Here is a 19,797-nt window from a genome sequence, read left to right as displayed (position 1 = left end):
GGTAGTGCCCGAGCAGGGCACCTGGGCGGGCAGCGGCTGCCCACAGCCTTTCATAACATGATTTCTTCTCTTTGCTCATCTTCAGTCACCAAAGGAAATCTTTTTGAAATGACGCTTATTTTTATTTTCTATAAAAAGATATCACTTTGCAAAAGTTGCTATTGTCAAAATAACAGGCTATGCATATTCATTCTAGAAAAGTTAAAAAAAGGCAGATGAGCAAATTACAATTAATTCTTCTAAGTCAGTCTGTCTGTCTGGTATAAAACAGAGGCATGCTGCTTTGAACCTCGTCGCCTGCCTAGTTAGCCTGTGAGAACCGCCCCATGAGCGAAGTCTTTCAGAATTCTGAAAACCATGGTTGACCTTCAAGAACTATTTCGCAAATTATTTTTGGAACTTTAACTCCTTTAGAAAGGATTTGCAATGACTTAAAATATTTTTAATTCTCACTGAAAACTTTGAAATCAAAAGATTATAATGAAGATTTTTTTAAGTAAGTCTGAGTCAGTGTAATTGACCAGGATCATGATGTATGTTCCGATTATGGTGAATAGAGCCATATAATTAAGTGTTGCAGTCTCAGTTGTCATTCCTGATTATCTCCAAGTAACACTATTAATTTAGAGCAGAACTGAGAAAAATCGTAGACTTACATTCTTTTTGACTAAAACTGACCTAGCCTAACCCTGCTTCCGCCCTGGTCTGAAGTAAATTTCATTTCCTCCAAACTTCCTAGGCCTGCCCAGTTTAGGGCTTCAAACTAAACTAAACTAAACTAAACCCCAGAATCAAAAGCCTTGTCATGTAGCTCCTGGGAAGCCTGGACCCCACCTGGCAGGGAGGTTTCTCTAGTGCCTAGAAGCATCTTGCTGACGGAGAAGAAAGGCAAGCAGCCTGCTGCCCTGGATTCAAATCCTGACCCCAGCAGCCTCCATCTCCTTGATTCTGGCAAGCTATTCTGCCTTCCTGGGACTTCCATTGCTCATCTGGTCAGAGGACAGCAGCGTCTGCCTCAGAGGGAGTTAACATTGGGCCCTGACGTGGCCACTGTGGCTCTCATAGGTAGCACCCTCTGCCTGCCTGAGTGCTGCTGACTTTCCTGCTTTCCTTCCTCATGGCCCCAGCCAGAACAAGATTCCATCAGCACGTCCCACCTCCTGTCCTCAGCCATCTTTTCTCCCTTTTGATCTTGACCTTCCACTGATGGATGCCCCCTTTTGGCCCTTGGATTACCACCTGGCTTCTCTTAAGTGTTTACCTCCGAGTATTTACAAAAAGCTTCAGGATTTTCTGAAAATTCCAGCTTACGTCCTCATTTTGAAAAATGCATTTCAACAGACCTAGTAGAGCTTTGAACTAACAAGTAAGTTGGAGGAAGATGAAGAACTAAGACAAAGCTGGCCCGAGAGCTCCAGGCTCAGACCCTCCCAGCTCTCTCGGTTTCTGTGCAAGGGTTTGCGGGGCCTCCTCTGCTCTGCTCAGTCCTCGCACCTGGAGGCCGGGTGCACCCAGGCACGTCCTACACTCCTGACAGCTCTGGGGAGGCAGAGAGTGAAGAGTGCCTCATTTTCTATTTTTACAAGATGATCTTGGCCAAAGTCAAGAGGTCTTCTGAATTCAGTATGAGATTCCCTGAGCCTGCAAGTGAGCCAGCAAGTGTGTCCAGGGCACAAAGCAGAAGTGAGACTGACAGCAAGGATGTGACCCCCACTGTCTACCTGCTGGGGACACCGAGACAAAAAGCCAGGCTCCCCAGAGTGCAGTTTGGGGTCATGGAGATGATGTAACTTCAACCCTAATTATTCTTAATGACCTTCCTTTAGGTTTGGAAAGATTTAAGCTCTTGCTTCTCACTCTGTAGAATGAATGTATAAGAAGCGACAGCAGAGCCTTGGGAGGATGGAACATTCTGTTAGCACATCAGGACTTTTATAACCAGCTGTGGTGCCTTGCCAGTTAGGGGGCTGGGTAACTTGGCAAAGCACTCCTCCCCCACCAACTGTGAAAAGAAAAAGCCTTGTGCTGTTGACATGATTATGCTCTTTTTAATATTAGTGTTTTATTTTTTAAAGCAGTTAGCTACTTAGTTTGCATTGGAGAAAAGGATATTGAGGATTCAAGGATTGGCTTTTCCAACTGAACTGTTCCCGCTGCATCTTACTGGTCATGACGTTTGCTTTCTCAGAATTGCAAAGCTGAGTTGTAAGTGGCCGTCAGGGTCCCAGGCCGCCCCCTTCCCTGGTGTATGCTGGCCTTCAGCAGGAGCCTGCCGTCTTCCCAGCTCCAAGTTGCATCTGAGCACACGCCAGGGGGCAGGCACAGGGGGCTGAGAGTTTTTCAAGAGAGGCTCTCGTTAGCTCATGCCAGGCCCACACTGTGAGGCAGTGCTACTTACAGACCCTCGTTTTACAGAGGAGGAAACTGACTTACAGCGAGGCTGGGTCACTCAGCCACGTTCCCACAGCTAGCTAGTGATGAAGCCAGATTGCAGGCCAGTCTGATTCTAGAGCACCTAAGCAGAACCCCCACCCTATGGCAAGGGAGGTCATAAATGATGCTTTAACTTCCACATGCAGAGCTCTGTGCTCACATTACTCCCTCTCAGAGCAACACCCATGGCACAGAAGGGAAAAGTGAGTCTCAGATAGTTAATAACCTGCCTGAAGTCACAGAGCCAGGAAGTGGCTGAGCCCTGCTGGCACTAGGGTCTGCCTTCTGAGTTCTCCCCCATCCTGGCATTACCCAGATCTGTGGGCTCCCTGGATAAGTTATACCCTGGAGAAATACGAGCCTGAGTAGAGATCTTCCTGCCCAACCGTGAGTTGCGGTGAGACAGAGGCCTTGGCCTGTGCAAGAGGACCTGTTGCGTCCCGCCCAGTGCAAGACGCTCAAGCATCTACCTGGGGGCCGCAGGCTGCTCCCCAGCAACCCTTGGCTCAGGCCTGTTGCGCTGAAGGCTGAGATGGAAACCGTTCTTTGCTTCCAGAATGAGCCCCAAGCTCTGCGCACGTGGTGACTCAAGGGGCAGTTGCTGTGGTGCAAAATGCTCCTTCCAGAACTTCTGGCTTTAAAAGCATGGTGACAGGTAGCTAGCTGGCTGTTCCAGTAGGCTTTTCCTTTTGCCTTAAATATTCATTAGAAATACTCTCATCTGTAACTCCAAACATGTACCCAATTTGAGAGTGCTAGGCAGTGGCTTTCTTGGTTTTCTGTCTTGGGGGTTTGTTTCATCTGTGGTCAGCAGGCCCAGTGAGTTTGGGGAGGTAGCTGGAGAGTGTGGGTCAGGGGCCAGGTGGGCAGCTGTGTGGGATTCGAGGTCCTGTCACTAGAGCATGCTTCCCTTTGTGTCTGTGCCCGCCACGGCCTGCAGCAGAGTCCCAGCTTCCCTGCCCACTTGGCTGCCAGCAGGTCCCGCCAGCCTGGCAGTCTCTGGTAATCGGAAAGCAGTGGACGTGGCCATATGACAAAGACCATAAATCTTAGCTTTTAATACTCAGACTATATATATAGGCCCTTGGGGGCATGGCTGTGGAGCCACAGAGAGGTGAGGAGAGAGTATGAAGAAAAATGCAGTGGGGCTGGAAAGAAGATTAAACGCTGGTGCCACAGCTGATTTGGGGCAGGAAAAGTGATAAATGCACTTGAAGAGTGTATTTACACTTCAACATAATTTAAATTTCCTAGAGAGGATAATGTTCATTGTAATCACAGATAACCTTATTTAAAAACTTAGGAAAGAAGGAAAATTAGGAACATGCTGATTTTGGTAGTTGAAAGCAACTATGCTTCTATGTATAGAAGACGTGGTTGATAATATAATTAGCAGATGTATAAGGAATTATATGAATTCACTTGCGTTTTCTAAATTTGTTTTTCTTTTATGTTAACACATTTTTTTAAAAGTTTTTACCTATAGACCAGAGGCATATTTTGTTTAGATTAAATTTCGTTTTATAGATTCAGTCGTGTTGGCTCTATTTGAATATTTAATTTATTTTGTAGGAGTATAACTTTCGCTGAGTGAAACATAAATTTCAGAAAATAGATGGGTGGATTTGTTTAAAAGTGAAGTGAGTTGAAAGCAGGTCCCTAAGTCCTAACCCTGTCCTGGTCCTTGCATGGTTTCTCTGGGGGGTGCTGGCTGAGAGGCAGCAGGCAGGGGTGGTGACCCCGCCTACCTGGAGAGCTGTGTAGCCTCCAGCTGCTGTCGGCCAAGCCTCTGAACTCAGAGCTCAGGGCTTGGGTGAGCTTTAACTCCTTGCTGACCAGGAGCTGGGGGAGGGTTGGGGATGGTCCTTACGGGATGGTGCCATCCCTCTGGGACTTCATGCTGGCAACTCGCCTTCTCCTGCCAGATTCCTCTCAGTGGAAATAGATGTTCAGACAAAGTGAGCACTTGGTCAAAAACACCAGAAAGGGGACTGAGAGAGAGCTGGAGAGCTGGAGCCAGTTTATATGACCAGCTGACACTCACAGGCCACAGGGAGCTCCGGCTCCGAAGTTGCAACTGACAGCATGAGGTGCAGGGACAGAGATTTTCAAGAGATTTGGCAGACAGGCCTGAATTCAGAGAACACATGTGCTCAGGCTCTGGGTGTCCTGCTTGTTATTTCACCACCACGGGAAAAAATTAGCAGAGATTTTTCTGGCGTATTGATCTGAGTTTGTGTTGCTGTTGTCATGTTGTCATCACCTCCACCTCGCAGGGCTCGCACACTTCTCAAGTGTGGAGCCTGAGGGGGAGCGATTGCATCAGGCTCAGGGAGGGACCTGATTGGTCTGCCCAGCATGGCTTGATCCACTACCTAGAGGACGAGCCTAAGGCAGCCTGCGAGCAGCTTCCCTGCCTGCCTGGAGACAGCCTGCCCGCCAGGGCTCCTCCGTCCCACAGCCAGCCATTGGTGGGCCAGCTCCCGGAGGGGTGCCCAGCCTACCAGGGACGGTAGGGAGAGGCCAGGAACTAACTCCCTTTCAAGAGACAATCTTGATTTAAAATGCCATCTTGTTCTTCTGACTGCTTTTTCCACGCTGTGGAGGTAAGATTTTTTTTAAAGCATCATGCGTTCTTTCCAAAGGTAGCATCCCTCTTGGTTCTGTAGCTAGGCAGAGGGGCAGGCTCCACTGATGATCTTCTGGATTTCTGCTGGGTTGTCCCTTTGCCCAGGGGCTATTCATTTGTCATGACTTTGATCAGTCCCAGGAAAATGAAGCTTGCTTGTGATTTTGTCGGGGGAAGGGGCCAAAGAATTTTGTGACTGAGTTCTTACTATGCTCTTCTTTTTAATATTTTAAATTTCAGCCTATTCATATTAAATTCTCTCAGCTTCTTCCTAAGCCTAAATGAACGTGAGATGAGTGGGGTGTGAGGAGGCAGTGGGTGCTGGCCACTGCGCCCTGGATCCTAGGAATGGAGAGCAGGTGGAGTCACCAAAAGTTAGGATTTCTGTTGCTTCCTTTGTTTTCACAGTTGATTCAACCAAAATGTCCAAACCCAAGACCACCAGCAGTAGTTTAAATGAATTCTGTCGCTTCCTAAGACAGGTTGTTGAGAAGCAGCTCGTACACTCTGATTTGGCTGTGCTCTGCGTCCCCTGAGGTGTCCTGGGCATTTTAAGAACGTCATGTTGTAACTACATGCTCAGCCCCATCCGAGGTGGGAGAGGGCAAGACGGAGCGAAAGTCGACAGTACTCGTCCTGCATACCTGCTGCTGGCAGTTACCTGCTGCTGGAAGAAAAGTTATCCATGTGTTGGAGCGCTGTTGTCTTTACTTTTGCTCTTTTATTTTGTTTCAGTTTTTATTTCTTTAAAACCCAAAGTTGTTCATCTGTAAGTGTTACCTTTATGTGTTACAGGATGTTAAAGTCTTTAGTGAAGATGGGACGAGCAAAGTGGTGGAGATTCTAGCAGACATGACAGCCAGGGACCTGTGCCAGTTGCTGGTTTACAGAAGTCACTGTGTGGATGACAACAGCTGGACGCTAGTGGAACACCACCCGCACCTGGGATTAGGTAGGGAACAGCACCTGGAGGTGCTCAGTGTACAATCAGATGAAGACCACGGCTGCCAAATGTGTCACCACAGTGTCCCCTGCCAGAATAGTAGGCAGTCTCTGTGTTGTCCTCCATGCTCCTGCCTCTTCTCTTTCTCCTCAAGTTTCACCTCCCTCCCTTCCAGCCCTGTCTACTCTGGTGCTTTCAGAATCTTGCTCTTTGGTGGTTGAACAGTACCTTCCCAAGGGCTCAGACACAGTGAGAAGGTTCTCGTTCTCCCTGGGATTGATTTAGCTGGAGAACCTGACTGCGAGAAGCGTGTGGGGCTTGCTGCACACCTGTTGTTGGGGGTGGGGGGAGCCTGCCCCTTGCATGATTCTGGCATCATTCTGCAGAGAGGAGCTCATCCACCTGACAGGAGTAGGGGAGCCATGCTGCCGGTCTGTGTGAGGCCACAGGGAGGCCCACTGGGAATCACAGCGCACTGTTAAGCAATTCCATCTAAGTTGGAGTCTTACAGTGTATCTCAGCTGGTTTGTAATGCTTCCCCAGAAAGCGTGTGTGTGCGTGCATGTGGGTTGTGTGTAGAGGACAAGAGGATATTTTGAAATATGTACTATTTACAGAACTTGTTGAGGTTTTGTTTTCTCTTGGATTTTTGCTCAGGTGGTCTATTTCAGGTAAAGAAGCTTTTCAGACTTTTGTTTAAATTCTTTTGAATAAAGTATGATGCTTTCAAAATCCTAGGTACATATTTAAAACAAGAATTTTCTCTAAATCAACAGCTATCTCTTCCATGTTGTGAAGGAGAGAAAAACTACACAGATTGTAACCTTTTTCCCATGGTTCTAAATTTTTCTCATGAATCTTTTTGAAAGATTAATAAATCAAATTTAAACCTCTAGGTCTGGAATATTCACTTAACTAAATAGCATTCTTTCAGCTGCTGTTGTACAATATAAGCCTAAGTGACGCAGTGTAAATCTGGGTGGGCAGCACTTGGTCACTGTGTGCTAGCTCCCCCGTACCGTCAGACATATGGCGTGAGTTTTAGAGTAAGCATTAAGAAGACTTTCCGATTTCTTTCTCATCTATGTCAATCTCCAGAGTGCTTGTGTGTCACCATACGCTTTCTCCATTGTCACTAGTAGCCTTCTGCTGCCAGGTGCGTTCAGTGGTGCCACAGCATAGCGACTGGTGACACTATTCTTCCACAGAGACTGACTGTCTAGCTCCAGTTTGGGACATCCATGAATGGATCCTACGGTGGTCTGATAGGGCCACCAAAAGCATCTGTTGACACATGAGTAACTTGGAAATTAAACAATAGTTGGAAGCCTGCAAGTATGTATATATACACACACATGCACATATGTACACCTATATGTATACACACATATATATACATACGTAGACATACACACACACATATATAGAATTAACTTTAAAAACATGTCTGCATAGTTGAACACGAATATTGTGGAAAGTCCTTTCAAAGGTCTGAATAGTCTCTTAATTTGAAAGGAACTGTGAAAGGACCTCTGCAAATATTATAATACGTGAATATAATTATACAGACTGAGAGAAATATAAAATGGGGACAGATACACAGAAAAAATTTAACATCTAATGACTGAGAAATTTCAATTCCAGTGTTTCTTGTGGTAGTGCCTGCTTCTAGAACATCGTACAGTAGATAAAGAAATTATATATGTTAAAACTTTGGAAATGATCGACCACATGAGAAACAGTTTATTCTGAGGGAGTTGGAAAAGAAATGCACATGTACACACAATGTTCTTAGGGATGTAATATTTATATTCTTTATTCCTTCTCTTATTCTCAGATGCACTTAACATACTGTAAAGGGGATAGTACTTTGTTATGAAATCAAGTAAAAAGAGGGGGAAAAAAGGAAGGGAGAAAGTGAAATGACAAAAAAAAGAAAAAGCATTTAGATCAAATCTTGGACCCTGTTTGACAGAGAGGAATTAATGCAGTTAATCACAAATGCATGGAGTCCCCGTCGAAGACTCTCCCTGAGTCCCTTCTCCCCCCAGCTCCTTTCTCGTTAGCAGCAAGTGAATACGTTTGCTGATGCCTGGGTTCTGTAAAGGACTTACGAGGTTAGCAACCGCCATGCGAGGCCGTCCTGTAAGGTCAGCGCCCACTGAAACCTTCCACTGCTCTCAAGGAGCCTCTTGCAGTCCTGTCACTGTATCTTCTCTGCCTGTCCTTCTGTTTGTGATACAAGCCTATCAGTTAATTTTTTTTTAATGGGTTAAGTTTCTGTTTAGGTGAAAGTCCTAGTCTTCCCACTATTCACCAGCATCCAGTTGTCAGACACCCAGTAGTGTGAAAAGGGAAGATACAGGACCCTGTTCCACACCACCTGTGAGGTGGGCACTGTGGGGGCGGCTGCCTTTCAGAGAAGCCCTTGGTGTTTCAGCATTCAATCCCTGAGAATGAGTGTGAGTATATTGGCCTTTTGCAGAATTCCTTGCTGGATAATGTTCTGCTCTATTCCTTGTTCCCCTGGCACACACAGTCAGCGCCCCCTGGTCTCAGGGCAGAACCATCTAGCCCCACGTCCCCATCACTGATAGCCCCTTTTAGGAAGGCATTTTCTCTTATGGTATATGTTGGAGTATCATATGGTATATGATGGGCACCTGCACAAACACAAGGGTCGTGGCTTTGGCAAAAGGTAGGCATTGCTTGCAGATCCATAAGGCAGCTCTTAAGGGAGATGGTCACCCCAGCCCCCAATAACGGAGGCCATAAGTGAGCTAATTCCAAGGGCATTTTTAGTCTATGAGTAGCCTCAGAAATTGAGGATTTCAGAGCACAATTACTATACTGATCTATGCAGCGAAAATATTAGATCCTTAACAACATTAAACCTTTCCCACCCGCAGAAATGAGTGATGATTTTAAAAAGATGAGACAGTCTCAAGATAGCCATTACGAGGTGGTTTCCTTTTCACTAAGAGACCCTGCATGTGTGTGAGTTTCCACAGCTTCCAGCAGCCCCACGAGGGTGCCAAGCCCCGTCGTTGGCAGGAACATCATAGTCACAGAGGAACAGGAACAGTGGCAACCTGCTGGCATTCTGAGGGACACCATCTCTGACTGGTGGGACATTCCCTGCCCTCTCTGAACCGCGCTTGTTGCCAGAGCCAGGGCAAATGACCCTTCCTCATCCCCAGTGTCAACTCTTGAAGTCGTTTACCACTTGAGATAGTTTTAAAAGTTGGGGCCAATCCCTGGCCTTGGGAGGCAAAGCCCTTAGTGACCGTAGGTGAGCGTATTCTCTGTTTTGTGATTTCCAGGGCCCCCTCCAGGGTGCTATCTGTCCCTTTGGTAATCTCTTCTTATGTCAGCACGCCCCGCAAGGCCTGCTTGTTGGGCATGTTTTGGTTTTAGTATTTGTGAAGAGCTTTTAGCCATGGGAACACTGTCTCTGACCAAGGCCACTCCACAGCCGCCAAGTCCAGCCCTGGGGCCGGAGAGGGGCAGTGGCTTTGGAAGCTGTTGCCATTCTGTCTTCCCCACGCACGCGAGTGAGCTGCAGGTCTCCAAGGCTCACCTCAGCCAGGACCCGTCACGCGTAGAGGACGGAGGGATGTGACACAGCCAGCCTGCAGCTCTATCAAGTAAACAAACCACTTTTTAAAGGAATTTCGAAAAACAGACTTTGGCACGCAAAACAGCTTCCTGGTACCCCCATGAACTTGAAAATGCCACTACAGATAAACTCCATCCGTGGAGCATGGGGGCTCCTGGCGCCCGGGGCTCCCACACCCAGGCCTGAGTGAGCGCAGGCATCGGGACGGGTGGCCAGGAGAGTCTGCAGCGTGGTCCTGGAGCACAGTGAAGTGAGGAGCTCAGCCAGGTCCTGTGAACTTCGAGGATTTGGAGCGTTCCATTGTCATGTGAATTAGGTAGAAACATCTTAAGAGAAAGCACAAGCTCTTTCTTGGGTTGTTTTCAGTTTTGTGTTTGTTCCTGGTCAGGTGAGAAAGGTGTGACAGTCACCCTTTGAGGACTCGGCCTTGACCCCTCGGACGCTGACATCTGGGCGTGGAGATGGGTGTTGAAAGAGCAGCAGCAGCACCTCGTCTGTGCTTGGTGCTCAGAGGGGCCTTCACAGCTGGTTCTCCTCCGTCTCTGTCTTCTTGTCATTGCGTCTGAGAGGCACCAAAATGACATCCTTTCCTCAGTGAAATATAGAAATAGAAGGAGGGCCGCTTATCAGGCAGGCATATCTAGACATCAGGCATGTTTTCTGTGGGCTTGTTATCTCGCCGATGACCCTGTTCACAATTTCTCACAGTCTGGCAAAGCCCTGGGCAGCTGTGAAGTGCTCATTGACAGCCAGCTCTGTTCTCTGCAAAAGATAGGCTGTGCTGGGTGACTGCACGGGGCTTTGTGTGGGCGTGGAAATGGGGAGCAGTGCGCTGGGACGCTGATGCCCTCCTGGGCGGCTCAGGTTTCTGCTTAGGAGTCGTGTGTCTACTGCACATTTTAAGGCATAGAAGTAAGATTTGCTTTTTTGAGTTGTCTGATTTTTAAATATTTTTCCTGTGGCATAGGGTGGTGGAGTAGATGCTGGACTTTGTTTCAGAAATTTGAAAAGTAGGACTATCCTTGGAGGGATGTCTGACTCATTTGTAGAAAAGTCCTTTTGGAACATCCTGACGAATTGTAATGTTCCAGTTTTACTTCAGGGCGTTGTAATAATAGGAAGTTTATAGATGGCAATGTGATCGTTTAATAGAATTATTAAGGTCATTTGAAAATACGTGTATTTAGAATCATAGAGAAAATTAGAACTGGAAAAAAGGGCTTTGAACTGATGTTTCTAGGGTCACTTTTTGACAGCTGTGACAACTGGTGCTCTGGACATTCAGTGGCAGACTGAGACAAGACAGCTCTTGAATCTCTGGGATCTGTCTTCCTGACCCCACTGCTGTCTGCTGTCCCTTGCCTGGCTGTGGGTACAGAACAGGGAATTGGGGCAGCAGCGCTTGTTCTCGCCTGTAGGGGTCCTTCCAGACACATGGATTCCCTGCTCCCCCTCTGCCCTGGGGTCTGACCACCCAGGACACTTCATAGCCTATTTACGCTGCTGCATGGTCTTCCTAGGATCTTGCCAGGGCGGGACCCAGGGAGGCAGAAAGAGGTTGTCCGGGAGGACAGGCGCCTGCGTGTGCCTTGGCCCTGTGCCCCCTTAGAGCTGGTGATTCCCCTCGGTCCTGTGGGTCTCTCCTCAGGACTCTTGGAGACAAAATGCCTTTTTCTTCGGAGCTCAACATCTATCTTACGTAGCTTCATCCCCAATTTTTTATTTCTCCTTATTTCACCTGGTAAAAAATTTTATTTCTATACACCAACCATCAGCAGGTTATGCATTCTTGTTTTTTTCCCTATAACTTACAGAAATATTTTCTCTGAATAAAAATCTTAATGGAAGTCACTGATCTGTTTTCCACCTGGAAAATCCATTTTAAATGAATGACATTAAGCCAACCTCTTTTTTGAAAGCACACGTAACAGTTGTAATCATATGCTCAAGCTGTGCATGGCTCTTCTTTTCTGTCATGAGGAAACGTAGGGCAGTGTTTTGGTTCATGTGTTGCCAGCAAATTCTCTCTGCCGCCAGAGACGAGTGGACCTGTTCGTAGTTCAAGGGTGATGCCAGTGGCCCTCCCTGTGGTACCATGACCTTTCTGGCAGTCATGGGGAGGAAGTTCCTTTCCTTGGCAAATTTGGGCTTTAAATATATTTTTACCAATTTTATCCTTTCCTTGTGGTATCACAACCAAGGCTGAATGTGCTTCTGCATGCCAGCGTGGCCCGTCTCAGACGAGCGTCCTGGAGACCGTCGTCCTCTGCAGACAGATAATCTTCTTCCACGTTCTGAGATGGCTTTGACTTAGAAACGCATTCACTCTAAACTTCACCTCTTCCTTGAGATGAGGCTTTTCTAAGGATGCAGCTCTAGCAGCGTGAAAGGAGGTAGAGGCTTTGAAGGACCAACTTCCCCCTTTTGTGCCAATTTTGTAGTATCTCTTCCTCTACCATTTTGGCGTCAGGTCACATGTTGAAGCTGCCATACATTTGCTGGTATTGTTTATTCCATTATTTAGTATGGGTAGTTCCCAGTGGCCCCCCAGTCAGAGCAGTCTTTGAGGAGACCCGTGGGAGAGGTGTCAGCACCACCGGAGCAGAGCAGTTCTTTGTGCTCCACGTGAAACCAGAGTGTTCAAACAGTGAGGGAAATGCCTTTTTAGGGAGATAACGCTGCTAATTCAGATGCGCTGGAGTGTATGTGTGTGTGTGTGTGAGCACACACGAGTGAGTGCTGTATATGTCTTTTCTTCCCTACCCTGACATCCAGCGGATGAGAACAACTCTAGAGTGTGGGTAGTGGAACTTCTGCATTAAAGATGAGTTGTTCCTACAGCTGTGTGATCCTAGCATGCCCTTCCCGTTTCTCATTCCTGGCACCATTTCAGGCGGCTGAGTTCTGTGAAGTCAAAAGCATCTCTTCCTTTCTGCTTCTGCCTCCCCCGTCCCCCCACTCAGTCCTCCATGCTCAGTGCCCCCTGCCCCCCCAGTTCTTTGTCTTTGGATGTTTTACCCGTTGTTGTAGTCCATGTTCTTTACAAGAGTTGAAATTGCTTAATTTAGGGTAAAATCATTTGCTTGGAGTCTTTATGGACTCTCTCCTTAACATTTTGTCGATGCCAGATTGAGAAGACGTATATAAAAGTAAGGACTGACCTGAATTCCTCAGACTACGTTTCTTAAGACCTCTGATGCATTTGGAAATGCATTAAAGAGAGATTTAAATTCAGTTTAGTTCTTGACCTCATCTTTGCTCACAATGTTTAAAGAACAGAAAGTCAGCCAGATTTTATAGTTGGTTGTAAAGCTGCCTTGAAGGTTCTGCCTACTTCATCTCTCACATGATTTCATCTCGTGCTTTTCTTCTGCAGAAAGGTGCTTGGAAGACCATGAGCTGGTGGTTCAAGTGGAGAGCACCATGGCAAGTGAAAGTAAATTTTTATTCAGGAAGAATTATGCAAAATATGAGTTTTTTAAAAATCCTATGGTGAGTCTTATTTCTTTGGGTTTGGGGTTTGGAACTCTTGAAATCTTGCAGTTTATACTTGGGTTTAATAATAGCAGATTATAAAATAACTGACTGAGATGCAGGGGTTCGCAGATGGATTGAGAATCTGAGCTGCTATTTAAGCAGTCTTGCTCAAAACTCAATCTCTGATGCTTATGTAGATGCCCTTGTACTGGACAACTGGAACCACAGCCTTCTCCCCATATTAACAGTGGGAAAGGGGGTCAGTGTCTACGTTGCAAGAGAGGAGGGGCAGGCTTTCTAAGTTATTTTGAAAGTTCTCAGTTAAATTGGAACAAATTGGTCAAATAGTAGAATAAAACTCATTATTCTCTGTAAATAGCAAATAGTATTTTGTGATTATTTGTGGAAGAAAAAGAAGTCAATATCCAGGCGTATTGAGTAGTCTCCTTGATTTTTCTCTCCTTTTTTGGGAGGGAGGCACTTGTCTTATGACGTATCAGGATAGGGAGCCTCTTACCAGCCGTAGCACGTGAGGCTATCCCGAATCCTGAGGCAGAGCCGCAGCGACATGGGGAGAAGACCCAGTGTCAAATTCTGGCTCTGATAGTTTAGCTGCTGTATTTGTTTTATTTTAAAGTAAGAAATTTGATAACTATTCTTGGGTAATGCACAAGAAAAGGCTTTTTCACATGTCTCTGCCTCATCTTTTAGTTTCCACTGTTCTTTATCTCATGCCACACTTGTGTCACTAAGTCACTGCTGTGTGGTGGCCCTCTGCCTTGTTGCATACTTTGAGACATGATTTCGTATTAAACATAATAGATGCTCCAAACTTGAATTCAGCGTTTAAGGAAATAATACATCCTTTTGAAGTAGGTGTTTCCACTGTGCGGTAAGGAAATTAAAAGGACCCTCATCTTAAATGCAAATATACATAATCATACCTGTAGGAATGTTTTTAGTACTGGCATACCTATAAGTGTGCTTTTCCCCACTTTTAATCTGACCTTTAACGTATTTGCTTTTCCATTTCCTTAGAATTTCTTCCCAGAACAGATGGTTACTTGGTGCCAGCAGTCCAACGGCAGTCAAACCCAGCTTTTGCAGGTACTGGCCAAGAACAGACTTCTGCTGGAGTTTCTGGGTGGATGTCCTTTCAGGCTGTAAGGGCAGCCTTGTAAAACTCAAAGTGACTGCGTTCCTAATCACATACTAGCCTTGGATCCTAATGGGGTTTAGAATAACCAGAAATAAATGTTTACTTGGGCAATCTGTATGTAACCAGGCTCCTTCAGAGTGAAACAAGCACTTTTAAACAAGATAAACTTACTCTGCGTAGCAGCGACGGGATCGTTGTGCATGGCCAGAAGGGCAGGATGGAGCAGCTGCAGGCCACGTGTTCTCCAGCAGCCTCCCGCCCATCTTGGAGTGCACATCCCAGGACAGGCCACTGCCTGGCTTCTTGGAAATCTCTCCAGAAAGACTGAGTCCACTTCATAGTGAACAGTGATCAGGTTGCCATAAAATCCTTTTAAAAGTAACTTACTACACGTTAAAAATGAGGACACCTGTCTTAATTGTGCCTCTGCTTTCTGAAGTCTGTTCTAAGAAAACTTGGCCTTTCCCCACACCCCTTCCTGTGGAGGGAGCCACTAGAGGTCTCTCTGTGCTTACTGCTGACTCATGCTCTTCCAGGGAAATCGGGAACAGAAAAGGGAATATTACTGCTGTGCCCCTAAAACTGTGTCTATTTGCAACGGGTTTAGTGAAAGAATAAACCATTCGCTAAGGCAACCACCACTCTCCAGGTGGTGTCAAGTATAGGAGCAGCTGCTAAAATTTGGTTTCTGTAAGGTTCTGCCGTAGCCCCTCTTTCTGCTTTGTTGATCCCCAAGTCTGTCTGTGCCTCCTGAAAGATGAGAGCTTTAGCGCGAGTTCTGTTCTGGTGGTCCCTTCTGAACCCGTCTTGACCACACCGCTTGCCTGTTCTGGCAGGAACTGTCAACATTTAGTTGCCATGGCCTGTGCACAGTGATGGCATGATGGCTTTTTCAGTTGCCTGGTTTGAGACAGCTTGTGTGTTACTGAGGGTGCTCGATGATCTCTTGAGACTCCAGCCGGACTGGCCCAGGTGCATCAGGACTCTGTCCAACTGGCTCATCCCACCTGTGGGAGGAGCCGTGTCCCCTCTCTGTCTAGTCCAATGTCATCCTCCCAGCCTTGCTCCCAGACCTGGCTCTCGGCCTCTCTTTCCCATAGAAAATCATGCTGCCTGTGGGAAGAGCTGGGACAGTGTGCTGGCCCCGAGGTGTTCCAGGAGAAATCAGGTGCAGACAGACACGGTTTACATGCGTTTTATTTGGAGGGGCAGGTGGTGAAAACCTCAGTGACATGCCTGCTCTCAGTCCACAGGGCTCCTAAGCCATTGCTACTGGCACTTCCTCTGGCCCCAACTCTAATACTGAGATTATGTCTTTTATGGAAAACTAGAATAAAGGTCAGGATCCTTAAATCTACTGTCTTGTAAGGAAATGTGACTTTGTATTTTTTGCCAATGTTAGAAAGGTCCATTTGCTTGTGTGTGTTTAAATACTAATTATGTTCTAGACAACACCAATTTAATGGGATTTTTAAGACTTCTGAAAGGAAAGATATCACTTGAAAACTCTGTTTGACCAAAAAAAGAGTATTTTAATAATTCAGAAAATATCAAAATGCCAGTGATGCTAATACCATATTTGCTTTAATTATTTTATGTCAGCATTGTCTGACTTTTGAAATTTGCTCTTCAACAGAATTTTTTAAACTCCAGTAGTTGTCCTGAAATTCAAGGGTTTTTGCACGTGAAAGAGCTGGGAAGGAAATCGTGGAAAAAGCTGTATGTGTGTTTGCGGAGATCAGGCCTTTATTGCTCCACAAAGGGAGTTTCCAAGGTGAGTTTTAAAGTCACCAGTCACACCAGGCTGGGAGTGTGCAGAGTGAACATGGGTTGCATTTTAAAATGGACCTTAGGCTCCTGCAGGCTCATGATAACTTATTAAGCTAATTGTGTAACAGCTAAGCTCAGAGTTACTGGCCTACTGGTCTACCTCAGAAAGCAGGTGTTAACAGACCTTGGGGCCTCCAGGCTGCAGCCCTCCTGCACCCCTAGGCTTTCCAGCCCGGGCCCCCTCTGTGGGGTGGGAGCAGAACCTCTTGGCTGCCCAAGTCCCTTGAAAAATGCTGGCTTAGTTTCTGTAATTTGGAAGTTGGCATCTACGCTAGCCGTCAGGATATTTGATAGACTATAGTGCCACCATAATGCCAATCTAACACATGTCGTCGTAGATGTTTTATGTAATAAATTGCAGTTTTACATGTATCCCTGGTGGGAAGAGGACGTGAGAGATGGAAAACAGCTGCAGGCCTCCAAAGAGGGTTGGGGCATTGTGGACTTACCTTGCCAGGGGTCTCCTTTGGTGTCTTTGCACAGTATTCCCTACCCTTTTCTTATAATGTCCCAGTATGCCCTGCAGTAGGAGCGTGCCCAGCAGACCATGGCTGCATGTTTACCATGTAAGAGCTGTGGTCTCTTCTGTTCCTGCCAGGAAGGAAGCGTGGGGAGCTGGTGGGACCCCAGGTGAGGGTGCTGAGCATCAGGCTGGCTTAGCGCTGCTTTGGGAAGTCAGCAGCTGCCAGGGGCGTAAGCTGGAGAGAAGGGGCATGGGCAGCTGAGCCCCTTCCCTCTGCTGATGGAGCATCTTACATCTGATGCAGGGTGGGAACAGTAATGCCCCGACTTCGCAGCTCTAGTTTATGGCTCATTCACCATCCTCATGCATGCAGAACCCAGGGACATGTGTAGCCTGGAGCAGGACACAAAACTGGGTTGGGGAGTGAAGGAGGAGAGGGATGGGACAAGCTGTCGATGGGAAAATTGCAGGCACGAGTGGACTCAGCACGCAGCACAGCAAGGTGGTATGAGTCCTGCATCTGAGAGTGTGCTCTTGACTTTGACCTTTGGGTTTCAGAGTTTCTCCTGGTTTTCACATTGAATATTTGGTGATGGGGCTTTGGTTTGGCAGAGTATCAAATGCATTCTAACAGTCTTATGTCTGAGAATTGAGAGGTGGGGTTTTTTCGCAGGAACTGGGTGAATTTGTTTTTAACTTAGCACTTATTTATACAATGGTTATAACCTGTAGAATGTCAGAGGGGAGATGCATTAAAAGCATGCACAGACTGCCCTCTGTTGATGAGGAGATGAAAACACTTGCTCTTTGTTGTACTCGAGAAGTTCTCTCCCGACGTAAATCTGACCAACCCTTTCACAGGAGCCCAGACACCTGCAGCTGCTCGCTGACCTGGAGGACAGCAGCGTCTTCTCCCTGATTGCCGGCAAGAAGCAGTACAGCGCCCCCACGGACTACGGCTTCTGCATAAAGGTAGTCCACCTCCAGGCCGCCCAGAGGCAGCTCGTGTCAGTGTGCCACTGGAAACTTCAGAATTCTGTCAACTCCTTTCTTGGTTATTGCTTTTTTTTTTTAAACAGAAACGCAATTTCACACTGGATTTATTCATTTATGTAAAAATATTTCATGTGTGCGTATGATGTGTAGGTCCTTGAGTAGCTCAGAAACTCAGGGAAAAGCAGAGTATAAGATGGACAATGCCCATCAATGGGCTCAGTGGCCTAGTGACCCCCAGGCAGTTACCTGGGGCCCTCCAGGGTGCTGAGTGAGCAGACACCTTCTGTGTGGGCTTCCACCGGGATAGTAGGAGAGGATTGACCATAGCACTGCCCTTCCTCTGTGCACATGTGTCTGAGGGCACAGGCTTACACATACTGTCACACCTGCACACACATGTACACATCCATGTGAATACAAACACCTACACATATCTGCACATTTACACACACACACTTATGTGAATACAAAGATATACACACATACATGCACATGACCACGTGCACATGTATGCCTACATGTACACGCGCTTGCACATACACACACACCCCTATGGGCAGGGCCCGCTCTTCTCCCCTGTGGAGGACGTGGTGATGTTGGTCCTTGGAACTGTAGATAATATTTACTGAATACTCACTGTGCACAAGATTCTCTGCTAAAGGTTTTACCTCCATCATGGGGTGGGACTTGAACCAGCCCCATTGCTCATGTCTAGTAGCCAGTTGAGTAACTGTGCCTGGAGTCACCCACTGGGCAACCCTGTAAGCCAGAGCTTGACCCCATCCCAAGGAGGGGATGGGGAGCAGGTGGCACATTCTATCCTAAAATACTGTCTTATACTTCATGTGCTGAAGCTTCTTTGGTTGCAAGTAATAGGACCCTACTCCAAACCAGCATAAGGCCCGAGGTGCACAGGAAGCTGCTGTGGGAATGCAGCCTCCGGAGGGGCTGGAGCTGGGAGCAGGAGCTGTGAGGGTCCAGGCGGCCAGTGCCTCTGCCTTCCCGCCAGCCCACACCAGCTGTGCCCTTTCTCTCCACAGACCAGAGGTCTCTGTTTCTCCTGCAACATCAGCCACATGCAGGGGTGGCCACTCCTGTCCCTCACTTCACCCTCCAGATTCCCAAAGCAGAGCACAGGGTCAGTGTCCCTTGTATCTGGGTCAGAGGGTTCACATGGAGACCCAGATAAGCTTATGCCTGCAGCAGTGTTCCTCCATCACCAAATGAACCCTGGGAGCACCTACTATCTACCGCGGCAGGAGCCATGACGGTGACCCCTACCTGCCTCAGGCTGCTTGCCCTACTTCAGTCCCCTTCTCCAGGGCAACATTGACCCCTCACTCTCTGTGTCTTCCTCGGGGCCCGTCCTTGGGGCCACCCAGACACTCCAGGATCCCTGAGCTGCTCCGGGCTTTTCCCCTCGCTGGTGAACCCCTGCAGGGGCCCTTCCTCCAGCTGCCTCCGCACCCTTCCTGGTAGGCGAAAGTGAAGATCTTGTCTTCTGGGTGAACTCAGGAGCAGGCTTTCCTCCCATCGAACCCAGCATCCCCCTCAAAGAGTTAAACATCCCCTCACTGTCCCTGTTGCATTGTCCACCTCATCCTGCAATAGTTTGCTTTCTTGTTTGTCTCCTGTGAGCTCCCCTGTCCAAAGATGGCTGATCATCCTGCTAAGTAACAAGTAATTGTAACCAACCAAGGCTGGTCCGTGGTGGGTAGAGGAAAGATGCCTGATGCCACGGGTTGTAGATGTCTGCCCGTGCCCCTCTCTGATGACACCCAGCTGATCAGGTGGTGTGTAAATTCAGCCCCTCCTTCACGTGAGGAACATGTGTTTCGGATTCGCTGTGTAACACTCACAGGGTCTTCTTTTACGTTCTTTAGCCAAACAGAGTCCGGAATGAAACTAAAGAGCTACGGCTGCTGTGTGCCGAAGATGAGCAGAGCAGGACCTGCTGGATGACGGCCTTCAGGCTTCTCAAGGTACCCCGCGCCTCACAGCATGCGGCCACACACATCTCTTCCTGGAAGATGCCCATCACTCTTCCTCTGTTCTCTCACAGTGTTCTGTTAATTGAGTGCAGTCACACACCTTTCCAATTGGGGTGTCAAGAGCTTCTCACAGAGGCATAACCTTCGAAAGGGCAGAGCTGGTTTCCAACCTCGGCACTGTTGACATTTTGGGGCAGGCAGAGGGCTATCCTGAGCATTGTGGGATGCTTAGCAGCATCCCTGGTCTCTCCCACTAG

General features: G+C 47.4%; 1 protein-coding gene across 7 annotated transcripts in view; it reads left to right on the top strand.

The window, feature by feature from the left end:
• Nucleotides 1-19,797, top strand: part of GRB10 (growth factor receptor bound protein 10) — a 205,173-nt gene that overhangs the window by 153,724 nt on the left and 31,652 nt on the right. For all 7 annotated transcript variants that reach the window (XM_070615612.1, XM_070615608.1, XM_070615609.1 and 4 more), the window contains 6 exons: nucleotides 5,858-6,014; nucleotides 13,001-13,116; nucleotides 14,140-14,208; nucleotides 15,897-16,034; nucleotides 17,415-17,525; nucleotides 19,433-19,531. In XM_070615612.1, the coding sequence (XP_070471713.1) occupies nucleotides 5,858-6,014; nucleotides 13,001-13,116; nucleotides 14,140-14,208; nucleotides 15,897-16,034; nucleotides 17,415-17,525; nucleotides 19,433-19,531 (690 nt within the window). The remainder of the gene's footprint in view (nucleotides 1-5,857; nucleotides 6,015-13,000; nucleotides 13,117-14,139; nucleotides 14,209-15,896; nucleotides 16,035-17,414; nucleotides 17,526-19,432; nucleotides 19,532-19,797) is intronic.

Source organism: Equus przewalskii, chromosome 4 (genome assembly GCF_037783145.1).
Source record: "Equus przewalskii isolate Varuska chromosome 4, EquPr2, whole genome shotgun sequence".
Classification (NCBI taxonomy): Eukaryota; Metazoa; Chordata; class Mammalia; order Perissodactyla; family Equidae; genus Equus; species Equus przewalskii.
This window is presented reverse-complemented; position numbering and strand designations above follow the sequence as displayed.